General features: G+C 40.6%; 1 protein-coding gene across 5 annotated transcripts in view; it reads left to right on the top strand.

The window, feature by feature from the left end:
• Positions 1–12,546, top strand: part of CWC22 (CWC22 spliceosome associated protein) — a 60,673-nt gene that overhangs the window by 18,536 nt on the left and 29,591 nt on the right. For all 5 annotated transcript variants that reach the window (XM_075933741.2, XM_075933743.2, XM_006119426.5 and 2 more), the window contains 7 exons: positions 4,765–4,933; positions 5,490–5,543; positions 7,703–7,838; positions 7,939–8,145; positions 8,263–8,325; positions 10,338–10,430; positions 12,362–12,443. In XM_075933741.2, the coding sequence (XP_075789856.2) occupies positions 4,765–4,933; positions 5,490–5,543; positions 7,703–7,838; positions 7,939–8,145; positions 8,263–8,325; positions 10,338–10,430; positions 12,362–12,443 (804 nt within the window). The remainder of the gene's footprint in view (positions 1–4,764; positions 4,934–5,489; positions 5,544–7,702; positions 7,839–7,938; positions 8,146–8,262; positions 8,326–10,337; positions 10,431–12,361; positions 12,444–12,546) is intronic.

Raw genomic sequence — 12,546 nt, 5'->3', positions numbered from 1 at the left:
CCTGCATGGAAAACAAGTATGGTTGTTTTCTGAGAAAATACATTGCTGCTGGCAGGTTGGAGAAAACAGAATAAGGGTTTATTTTCATTTTAGGGATACTTTTTAATTTCTAATTACAGTCTGTAAATTTAGTTGTATCAGTTGAGAAAAGCACTTTTTAAAAAACTATAATCTACTAGTGTGTTGTGATCACTGCTGTCTGAGTGCTGTGCCATAACTATTCTTGCCTTTATAAGCTGTGGAATGGGCAACTGCAATGTGTTCTCAAGCCATACGGAAACTCTAGCATTGCTTGTGTTGCTTTTGTTAGCATATTATGCTAATTTTTCTAAGACCAGATTTATTGCTAGTTTTCATGATGATTCGATATTTTGATCTTTGAAATCATTTACATTTTGGATTTTGATTATGAGAGTATTCTTGCCTCGGAGGTCATTTGTGTAACACCCTCCAGATTTAAATGGAGGGCCTTTAATTTCTTCTCTTGATCTGCCAAAATGAAATTCTGTTGATTTTTTTTCAGGTATCTTACAACAGACATATTTCTGTCTTTTGTCGGCCTAAGTAATTGTATATAGGTTTTTAATAGTTCTTAACACTTATTCAACAGGTTATTTGTATTTTGTGCAGCGTCAAAATTCTTTCATGATTAAATTGTTTTAAAAACTGAAAAACTGAGTTAAAACCTTGAAAACAATTCTGAATGGTCAATTTGTAAGTAATATCTTTGCTGATCCTTTTCACCTCACTTAATATGGTATCTGCTTTTCTTGTTTTAAACATTTGGACATAATGTAAAAAAGGCAAAACCACATGGAATTGTTGAGAGCAGGTATAATTGTACAGTCAAAAGAAGCAAATACATATATTGTACAAATTGAGCCTGTCTAGTCTGGAACTCTCTCTGGTCCAGCAACATACATGCTCCAACGCGATTTTAGTTACTTGGCTGTCCACTTATCATGGATGTGGCAAAGTTTCCTGCAGTCCCATAAAGTTTTACAGCCACCTGTCCTGATTCTGTGTTAGGTGCTGTTACTTAACTTGAATTTACTCCTAAGAGTTCAATAAGCAGTGGAAGTGTTGTCAATGCTACAAGACAAGATTGACCTCCGATGGTTTGGCAAATTCTCTGGTTCAGCACAACTGAGGACCCAAAGGTGCTGGACTAGAGAGGTTCAGTCTGTAGGAGGATGACTCTGATCGAAGGATGATGGTGTTCTTATTTAATGAGCTTTTAGAGAAAATAAAACGGGGATTTAGTCCAAGACAGAAAATGTTTTTACAGTCACAAAACCTGGTGGTAGTGCATACAGTAGAGAAGGAATATTTAATATTTTTACTTTCCCAATTTAGATTAATTGTACCAAACAGAACAAGAAAATCTCAATGGTATTTGTGGTTACACACACTGCAGCAGTAACATCTTCTGAGGCAGGAAGAGCAGACTAAATAATAGTTGAGTTATTAAAGAAGTTTAGGGAGCAGGATGAGTAGAAATAATTTCATTTCAAGCACTAGAATAAATCTTGAAATTCCTTTTGAAATTCCTGATCACTGGGCATTTCTCATTCATGTGGCTGACCACAGCCTACTTGTGGCAGACCTAGTGGGAAAGAATACCTCAGTCTCCTTGACTCTCCAAACACCAGTCTTCACTGTTCTGCCTAGAAGCTGAAGGTTGTTTCATATCTTCAGAATAGCAGGCATGAACTTTCCAGTAAAATAAGGTTTTGTAAGAGTATAGTATTGTCATAGGAAAACAAAAATCTAGTGTACATGACATCTGCACTTTGAAAAAATTAATTTAGATAAGGTGATTATTTTAGATTAATTACAGTGCAGGTAACAATCACATCTTGTCTATCGAGGACTTTTGTGGCCCCCGTCATCTGAGTGCCTTGTAATTTTTAATGGATTTATCTTTATAATACGCCTGTGAAGTTGGGAAATAGCCTTTCCATGTCTGTGGAAATAATATTAAGTGGCTTGGTCATGGTCACATAGGAGGTCTATGGCAGAGCAGCGATTTGAACTCAGCTTTCCCAAATCCTAAAGCAGGGGTCCCAAATTTAATTTAACTTAGAGTCATTGCCAGTCAGCAAATCCTCTTAGCCGACATCCCCTCTGGCAGGGCTCTGAGGAAGCAGTGGGGTTCTCCACGCGTTCCCTCTGGCCCCGCTGTCATGCGCATTGCCCAGCCCGCTGCCCTCAGGTGATCTAGCACATGCACACCAAAGGTCACTACCGCAACTACTGGAAGCTCAGTAGGGCTAGAGCGGCTACTAGTGCCGTGCTGTTGCCAGCACACCCTGTGGCCTGGGAAGGTGTGTGCAGAGCCATACTCCAGTTGCCCTGCAGGGTCCTGGGCAGGCTGCATCAGTGGGAGTGGTGGGGAAGCAGAGTGATGCAGCAGCTTGTTCTGCTCTGGCACCATATCCCTCAGGAGGGAGGGACAAGACAGAGCAGGGTCAGGAAGAGGCAGGGTGAAGCAGGAGCTGGGCTTGGGGAAAGGGTACGGACACATGCTGGCAGTTGCATGTAGGCCAGGTTGTGGAACTACTTGGGCAATTGATTTGAGAGCCCTGTTCTAGGGTATTTACAGTGATTGCTGGACCATCTTTACTCACAGTTGTACTTGTCCATTTCTCTCAGACCTATAGACAGGGAAGAATATCTCTGACCTAACGGCTGCTGTTAGATTGCTCGAGTCTCTGTGCCTCTCCTCTCCCTTCTCCTCCCACACCCCCTAAAAATCAGGTCCCTCCGTTTATATGTCAGGCGGGGGTCAGGTCAGGCTGGACTCGTTGTGCCACTCCTGCCCAGCGAGTCTGCCAATCAGTCACTTATCCCATAAGCATAACCAGTTAAGGGTGATGCTTACCAGTTAACTTTGTGCATTCCTAGGCAGTGGCAGACATTTTGTTAGCTTCTCATAGCTTTGCCAATGTACTTAAATCCTCACATGCAACAGTATATGTGTTGGATTTTTTTTATCTGAGTCTCCCAAATATGTTGAATTGGAACAACTTGTTATCAGTTGGCACCTTTATTGGCTAGGAAAATAAGCTAAAATAACCATTTGATCATCTCCTCTCCTTCTTACAGTTTAGGTTTTTAAAAGCAATGTTTCTGTCCCAGCTGTTAGTTCAAATCATAATTATGGTTTATAGAGGTTTGCTGATGTATCTGTGGAAAGTTCATAGCATTATAATTTGAAGACTATTCTGGTCTTGCTGAAACATCCTGTTTTCTTGATTAGTCTTACACTGGATGGGAGGAGGGGATTGATGGGGTGGGAGGGTTAGTAACATCACATGGAAATAAGATTTCTGTTCCTGAGAAGTTCATTTGCTTTTGAATGTACTCATAATTTAAAAAGTCATAATCCTTTATCATAATTAGTTGTAGTGATGGTGATTATTTTGTCACAAATATTAAGTCAATTGAGTAAGGAACAAGGCCAGATGAACTCTCATGTCGCAAAGATGGTTTTTTCACACACTTACTAATTACTGTAGTTTAAAAAGCAGGGTAGCAACAGAACTACTGTTATTAGGTTTTAGTTTACTTTTTGAATATCAACTGTTACATACGTTTTCATCTAATTTTTAGTGACACTTTCTGCCCTCATGTTTTTTCAATTACATTATGTTACTACTACAAGCTTTCAGATTGTTTTAGCTAGAGTTTGTATTGGGGTAATTTTTTTGTAATTTAACTTTTGTGCTTTTCCCCCATTTTCCCAAACCATTTAATCTTTCACTTTTTAATAATAAAGTTATAGTGAGTATCTTGCTTCTGATGTTACTTTTTCTAAAATAAGTTGAAAAATTAAAAGCAGAGCTTTTTTTTAAATGACTTTTTTCCAGAATGTCATCAAGAGAAATTTCTGAAAGGATTTCATTTTAATCTTCATTTTATCTTTTTTTAGATCAGTTGGAAGTGTAAATCACTTTAGTGATTATTTGAGCACTCTTAGTAAAAAGTTAATTTTTAGTATAGTTATTATTTCAATGCTATTTCTTCTAAGAAATTTAACTAGGTTTAATCTTCATTGGAGAGGGCCCAATATACAATTTTCCATTGTGTTCTGTATATTTACACTTGCCCCTTTTTAAAGTGGACTACCTGCAGACGAATGGCTTTTGTAAATTAGGACTATGTTAAGAGGATGATAGCGGTGCAAAAAGAGACAACTAGAAAGTTTAATGATAGAAATGTAGCCGTGTTAGTCTGGTGTAGCTGAAACAAAAAACAGAACTGTGTAGCACTTTAAAGGCTAACAAGATGGTTTATTAGGTGATGAGCTTTCGTGGGCCAGACCCACTTCCTCAGATCAAATAGTGGAAGAAAATTGGCACAACCATATACACCAAAGGATACAATCAAAAAAATGAACACACATGAAAAGGACAAATCAAATTTCAGAACAGAAGGGGGATGGGCGGGAAGGTAAATGTCTGTGATCTAATGATATTAGAGGTGATATTAGAAAGTTTAATGTTTTTCAAAGATAAAAATATTCTAGTTCTCATATTCTACTGATTTTAAAAATCTTATTTATGTTACTTGTAATTCTGTTAACATTAATATGATTTAGTCTGTCATAGTAGTTTTAGTATGAAAATAACTACTGTTTGGTACTACCTTTACCTATCTGGAACATAGAATATGCTGCTGTTACAATGTAGGTGGTGGAAAAAAAACATTTTTTATTTTTTTTATTGGTACTTATACATGTGTGCATACTCTTACTTACAGGGGATTGCTGTCTAGATCAATTTTGCAAGCACAAAGTGCCTCTCCAATCTTTACACACGTTTATGCAGCAGTTGTATCAATTATCAATTCAAAGTTTCCAAATATTGGAGAACTGATTCTCAAGAGGCTAATTCTAAATTTTCGCAAAGGATATCGCAGAAATGATAAGGTATGTAAGGAAAGCTTATATAAGAACTTAAAACAGTACCATATTGTAACCAGTGATCCCACTTGAATGTTATCCTGTTACTGAGCAGACAATAATGTATGTTTCAAAGGAATGTGTACAACTTCCCAGAACTTGGCATAATGCACTATATTCATTGTAGTTGCAGTGGTGGTATATCATAGTGTGCTTTTTATGAAACTGACCACATCTTATGCTCTGCAGCATGAAGATTAAAAATATTTTTAACTTTAGAATAAAAGCCATTGTTGTTGCATTTACTAAAGCGTACCATCCTTTTAATGATCTTAAAAGACTTGCTTAGAAATCCTGCGGCAATACTTTATAGAATCACCAACTGCCAGGCTAGCAGGTACCTTTGTAATCATCTTGTCTGACCTCCTATATAGCACAAGTCATAGAACTTCCTGGTTAATTTTAAATTGTGATGGTCACAAATACACTGTTTGAGAGGTCAGGTTTTTAGTTGAGAGCTCTTTGGATACGTGAAGAAATTGAAGTTTATTTAACTGTTCTTTATTCATTTTTTTTTTTCCAGCAACTTTGTCTGACAGCTTCAAAGTTTGTTGCACATCTAATCAATCAGAATGTGGTATGTTATTTTGTATTTGATATGGTTGCACATCTTATGGTTGTACTACAGGTTACATTTACAGCAGTCTTTGAACAGTAAGATGCTTAATTTATTACTTTTTTTTATAAAGAATAATTTTTTAAGAAGGCAACTAAGATCACAAAAAATAGCAATATTTGCTTAGGGAGGAGAGAGGTCTCCTAGGATCTAGCTCTGCACTCAGAAGACTATGTGAGCAGAGGCAGGTGCACATGAAGAGCTTAGTGTCTACAGTGGAGTTCTGTACAAGCATAAGAGTCCGTTTCTGCAAATACAGTTGTAGGATCATTGCCTAAAATAGTCAGCACCTAAACAATAATGGGCTTTATAGGTCAAAATTAACCTTCTTAATTGCACCTAAAACCCAATTGGTGCTAAGCTGTAAGCAACTAGTTGACTATCCAATAAGCATATAGTCGACTAGTGACTTGACTATTCACTCCCTGCCTTGCTGCCTCTATCAGAGAGGGGGGAGCAGGAGCTCATGCTGGGGGGAGTTGACTTAAAAGCTGGTTCCCCCCTAGTACCATCTTTGGGGAGGGGACAGGGACACAGTGGGGAACTGGCAATGCTTCTGCCTTTGAAATGTAGAAAGAACAGGGCTCTTGCTACGTTTCAAAAGCAGAAGTCTCACAGGGATAGTACAGGACTCGCTGGACATGCTCCCTGCTTTTGAAATGTACGACAGCCCTGTGGGCTTCTGTACCTTTCAAAAGCAAAGCACACAGGGATCGCTCAGGGAGTCCTCCACTGGCCCTGTGCTCCCCGTACTCTTGCGCCTTTGAAATGTAGCAAGCTCCATCGGCTCTTGCTACGTTTCAAAGGTGAAGGCGCCCTTATTGACTAATTGAATAGTTGATGTAAATTCCATCAACCATTTGATTAGTTGATTAATCTAAATTTAAGATCTTTACCCCTGTCAATTGGGGATGTTACAATTAGGTTATTTTAGTAATCAAGTAATTGATAGAATTTTTGACTATTCAGTTACTTGATAGGGGAAGGCAGCCAAGACAGTCCCAGCCTGCGCTGGGACCAAACCCCTCTGCAGCTCTGCAATTTAAAAGGTAGTAGAAACTGAGCGGCCTGCCACCCCCTCTGTTCCCACCCCACTCCCAGCTCTTACTGCGTTTTAAATTGCTGAGCTGCAGCGGGGTTTAGTCCCCGACCCAACCTGCCTGCCTAGCTGGTAGCAGCTCCAATCTGGACCCTTCCACAGACAGGGGTTGGGGCTAGTGCTGGAGCAGCCTCCCTTGCCTCCTCATGGCAGCAGCAGGGTGTGTGTGGAGACAGTGCTGAGGGAACCAGCTTTTAAGCCAGCTCTCCCCAGCACCAGCTCCTGCTTCCCCTGGTGGGGAGGGTGGACAGGGGAGGCTGCTCTGGCACCAGCCCCTGTCCACGGAGGGGTCCCACCGGAAGGTTGGGACCCTCTGCAGACAGGAATTGTCCCTGTCCACAGATTGGTGCTGCAGATGGGCTGCTACCAGCTGGGCAGGCAGGCTGAGTCAAGGACCAAACCCTGCTGCGGCTCTGCAATTTAAAAGTCAGTAGGAGCTGGGGGGGGAGGCTGCTCAGCTTCAACTGCCTTTTAAATTGCAGAGCTGCAGCAGAGTTTGGTCCATGCGTGAGCAGTAAGGGAGAAGAGTATAAAAAGATGATAATCTTTGTTTCTCTAAATGACATTTGATAACACTGTTCCATTCTTTTCATGATAGCAAAGATTTTTCTTGCTGCGCTTGACTAAAGGAGGACAAAGTTATTTGAGTTAGGGTTGTGAACTGGTGACCAGTGCTCAGGAGCAGCCACCCTGGAAGCAGGCGCTAGAAACCCCAAACATGAAGAGGGGGACCCGCCAGTTAGGTCCTCTTTAACTGTTTAACTGATTAACCTGGAGTTTATATCCCTAACTTGAGTAGTAGAAGGTGTAAATACAGGAATCAGAGCTTTTATCTGAAACGCTGATTTTATGTGGAAATGGCAATCCAACTTCCATCACTGAAACAAGACGTAGTAATCAGAAAAAGCATAGTTCTTCGTCAACTAATGTTTTATAACAATAGTGAATTGAAGTGGATTGTAATTTGAAAGTGAGACATTTTTGCTTTATAAAACTCCTTACTGTTTTTTTTCCCCTGTAGGCTCACGAAGTTTTATGTTTGGAAATGCTCACGTTGCTTCTTGAAAGACCAACAGATGATAGTATTGAAGTAGCAATTGGATTTCTAAAGGAATGTGGGCTCAAATTAACAGAAGTTTCTCCTAGAGGTATTAATGGTGAGTATAATTAGCTGGTATATTTACCTTTAAATCTAAAATCTTTTTATTAGTATCTGATCACTTCAGATTAGAGTAAGTTTTTGTCTTTAATCTAAAGCAATCTTTGACCGACTTCGCCATGTTCTTCACGAATCTAAAATTGATATGCGTGTTCAGTACATGATAGAAGTTATGTTTGCTGTACGTAAGGATGGATTCAAGGATCACCCAGTCATTCCTGAGGGACTAGACTTAGTGGAAGAAGAAGATCAGTTTACTCATATGCTACCTTTAGAAGATGATTATAACCCAGAAGACGTTCTTAGTAAGTGAGAAATAAAAAAATTAACTTTACAATTTCATTCTGTATGAAAACAAATTTAAGAAGAAACCTGCAATAATTATTTTCTTAGTTTAAATAAGGTTTTATTTTGTTTTGAAGATGTTTTCAAGATGGATCCTAACTTCATGGAAAATGAAGAGAAGTACAAAACTCTTAAGAAGGGTAGGTAAACTGGGTTCACTTAAGTACTCAAGTGAGAGATACAGTTGTGAAGCATACTAGAAGACTTAACTGGCATTGCCCAGGTCCTTCGGGGCAGGGGTCTGGGAGTGGGTGGGGGTGTGGGTGTCAGAGCACGGCTTTGAGGATGTGGGAAGCTCAAGGCGGGAGGCTGTGAGAGCTTGGGAGGGGGGGAGTGAGGGTTTGGAGGTGAGGAGTAGGTCAGGGCAAGAAATGAGAGGTGCAGGAGTTAGGGCCAGGGAGTGAATAGGGGCTCAGAGCAGGAGTGGGGGTGACCACTGGCTTTTAAGGGACAACCCAGGGCAGCAGGAACCGTGCATCCTGCCTGCCAGCTTGTCCCTGGTACCAGTGGGGGCTCTCTTCCTCCCTTCCCTTTGCATATTATTGAAAACAGTACTTTTCCTGAGTTCTCCTAGCACAAACAAACCCTAACCTTGCTTTAAGTTAAGAGAAGAGGAAGCTGCATACCAAATTTGGCCATAGCTCTTATTGTTTAGGAGGAGTTCTTGAACAAGCCAATTCACAGACAGACAGATATACTCTAAAACAGTGGTCACGAATCAATAGATCGGGATCTGCTGGTAGATCTCAGAGCCTCTAATAGGTGATCCTGACTGGCTTGCCCAGGAAGTTATGAAGCGCTGTCACTTCACTTGTCCCTCCACCCACTGTCATGCTGCTCCTGCCCTCTGCCTTGGAACTGTCCCCCTGCTTGCCGTGCATGGTGTGGGAGAGAGAAGGGGGGGGTCACTGATGTCAGGGTGTCCCTCCCCCCCCCCCCACTTCTGTACCCTATCTCCACACAGAGATATGTGTAGTTGACTGCACGATTAACCAATAAGCCTGGGCTTATTGGTTAATCCTATCCACTACATGCACTCCCCCACCTTGCAGCCTCTGTATCAGAGGTAGCAAGGGAAGGTGAGGTGGGAGCCAATAAATATGGGGAGCCAGCTCTCAGAGCCACCTGCCTCCCCAGAGGCAGCAGCACAGGCAGACGGGGGAGCTGGCTTAAAAGCTGAATCCCCACAAGCACCAGCTCCTGTGGCGACACTTCCTCTCTCTCCCCCCTCTCCCCCCCTCCCCCCCCCCCCCTCCGGCTGCTGCCTCTAATAGGCAGCAGCGCGAGGGGGTGGAAGGGCAGGCAGGAGCCAGCACACCAGAAACCAGCTTTCAAGCCAGCTCCCCGTGCATATCGCCACTTGTAGAGCTGCCTTCCCCTCACACTGCTGCTTCTTTATCAGAGGCAGCAACGGGGAGGGGCAGGCAGGAACAAGTGCTTGTGGGGAGCTGGCCACGCACCCCATCCCGGAAGCAGCCGGGCAACCACTATTCAGCCTTGAGCTCCCCCCTCACCCTCCCACCAAGCCCTCAACCAGCAGCAGTTTACCTTCCATGTGCAAGGAAGGTGGGTGCTGTTGTGTGAGGAGGTGGGCTCAGTTACAATTCTCTGTGCACACCTACACAGGTAAGCATGCTAGAGGGAACTGCCAGCAGCTGCCAAAAGAGCGATATTTGGTTCCATTGCAAGGGTTATTTGACTCGTGAGCCATAAGTTGCTGACCTGTGGTGTAACCATTAAAATTTCCAGCTGTTGCACATTTACAAAAATACCTGATAGTTAAGATTCTTAGTTTAAAGTATATTTTTCAAAAAATACCAACCACTTTTCCTCTTCACCAGTTTTTTTAATGCCTGAATTAAGATTGGATTCCCTATTTTAAGGAGGTACCTTTATTTGCCTATTTGTCATATATTTTAATATGTCCGTTACTACGGTATCTAGACTCTCAAGAGTCCCATTTTTCTAAGCTCTGTGAGTGACTTTGCTTCTGTTGAAGTTTGGTTGCAGCATATCTTCCTTCTCCAGTTTTGTTAGACTTTTCCTCCTTTAGGACTAGCTATATTCTCAAGTGTTTGGGCAACTTTTCTGTATCACTAGGCATATAATATAGTCCACCCCAGTAATACTTACTTTGGAATTTTGCTTCTAGAAATTCTTGATGAAGGTGATAGTGATTCAGGAACAGATCAAGATGCTGGAAGTAGTGAAGAGGATGAAGAAGAGGATGAAGAGGATGAAGAAGGTAGGAGTATGGTTATAGACATTTACTATTGATCTTTCTTGTGGTAGCTAAAGAAGTTAGCATAACAATGTGACTTGGTGTCCAAAGAAACTGAAATTTGAAGTGTGCAATCAACTTAGAAATGACATTTCTATATTAAATTTGTTTTTACTGTTATAAGTTTAAATATGCTAATTTTTTTCAATTTGTTTACTTTGATGGCATTTTGGGCGTATTACGTTTGACTTTTATTGACCCCCAGGAGAGTGTTTCACCAATTATAGCAGAAGCAAGGCTAAAAACTGAAGAGATGGGAGGAAGTGGACCAGGGCCCATAGAAAAAGAAAATGGGACTAGGGAGGAATTTGTGGCTTCGTATTTTTGTGTTGCACTCCCAAAAGATCCCTATAAATTGTAATTTTTCTTAAAGGATTTATCAGAAAAGTTCAGGACCTATGCTCTGTCTGAAAGTTTTACGGTCAGTTTCAAAATTCGACTTACAATTACCTTTCAACGTTTTTTAAGGGAGTTTCAAGACAGGATAATTTTATATACCATTGTTACAAGTTATTTACTTCAAATGAACAGTGATACAGGTGTCTGTGCATTTTGTAATTGAGAATTAGATGTAATTACTGATGGATGAGAATTGAGAATAAATTCAAATGTTTACTTTTGTAGGTTTGCAAAATCTAGAAGGAAAACTCTACACTGTTTAGGGTGCGTCTACACTTGCTCCCTAGTTCGAGCTAGGGATGCAAATATAGGTGACCGAAATTGCTAATGAAGCGGGGATTTAAATATCCCGTGTTTCATTAGCATAATCTTGCCCGTGCATTATTCCGCTCGCCAGCTGATTCGAACTAGGAAGTGTGCTCCGAGATGCGTTAGTTTGAATCAAACCTCTTGGTTCAAACTAACATTACTCCTCAAAAAATGAGGAGTAACATTAGTTCGAACCAAAAATTAGGAGTAACGTTAGTTCGAACCAGGGGGTATGATTCGAACTAATGCATCCCCGGAGCGCACATCCTGGTTTGAATCAGCTGGTGAGCGGAATAACGCGTGGGTGAGATTATGCTAATGAAGCACGGGATATTTAAATCCCCACTTCATTAGCAATTTCGGTTACCTACATTTGCATCCCTAGCTCGAACTAGGGAGCAAGTGTAGGCGTACCCTTTATAGAGCAGTGGGGGGACAGTTTTTTCACCAGCTTGTTACACTAAATGTACTTGGGTAGCAAGCTGAGGGAAATGATGGTAATTCACAGAAATCTGCTGTCACTTCTGCTGCTTATTTGAAAACTCCCATATGAAGTAGGATGTTAATTTCCTTCAGAGCAGCTGTTTAGATATTTTAATCCTTTTGCAACACATAACATCAAATATCCTTTGTTGGGGCCCTATGAACCCAATCCCAACTACCATTGATGTAAATGGAAAGGTTCCTATTTTTGTCAGTGGGAACTGGATCTAAATAGCCATAATTGTGTAAGTAATTGTTTTATTAAACTTTGTAGAAAATGTGTTAAATCAGTCTTGAATTTTGTTGTCCCAGTTCAAGATTTAATGGCTAAATGTTAGCCAATATGTGAAAGGAAAATGTTTCACCCATTAGCCCCAAATCATAAGCAATTGTCTGTCCACAAAGTTAACAGTATTCTACACAGACATGTCATTCTGTCCTTTGCAAAATCAGAACCTTAATACATATGTCATTGAAAATTGTAAATAATTTGTGAATTGGATTTTTTTGTTGTTGTAGTCCCACGTCATGCAAGTACTAGTGTTTTGTAAAAGTTTACAGTACCTACTATATGCTCCTAAATGTATTTATGCACAATATTACATAATGAGCTGAAGACTTAATGAAGATGCACATCTCTTTACTTTTTTAGAAATGTATGTATGTGTTTCAGTTTCTGAATATCAATTTTTTTTCTCTTCAAGGACAAAAAGTGACGATCCATGACAAAACTGAAATTAACTTGGTCTCCTTTCGTCGTACGATTTATCTTGCTATTCAGTCAAGGTAAAGTGCAGTTTATACTGAAAAGTGTGTTTGGTCTTCTACAAAAATTTATTCAACTGATTCAATAGAAATGCAGTAAGGTTTGTTTATAGCTGTATCATTA

This window comes from Pelodiscus sinensis, chromosome 7, assembly GCF_052426305.1.
Source record: "Pelodiscus sinensis isolate ZL-2025 chromosome 7, ASM5242630v1, whole genome shotgun sequence".
In the NCBI taxonomy this organism is placed as follows: domain Eukaryota; kingdom Metazoa; phylum Chordata; order Testudines; family Trionychidae; genus Pelodiscus; species Pelodiscus sinensis.
Note: the sequence above shows the minus strand (reverse complement) of the source record. Positions and strands in the feature narration are given on the sequence as shown.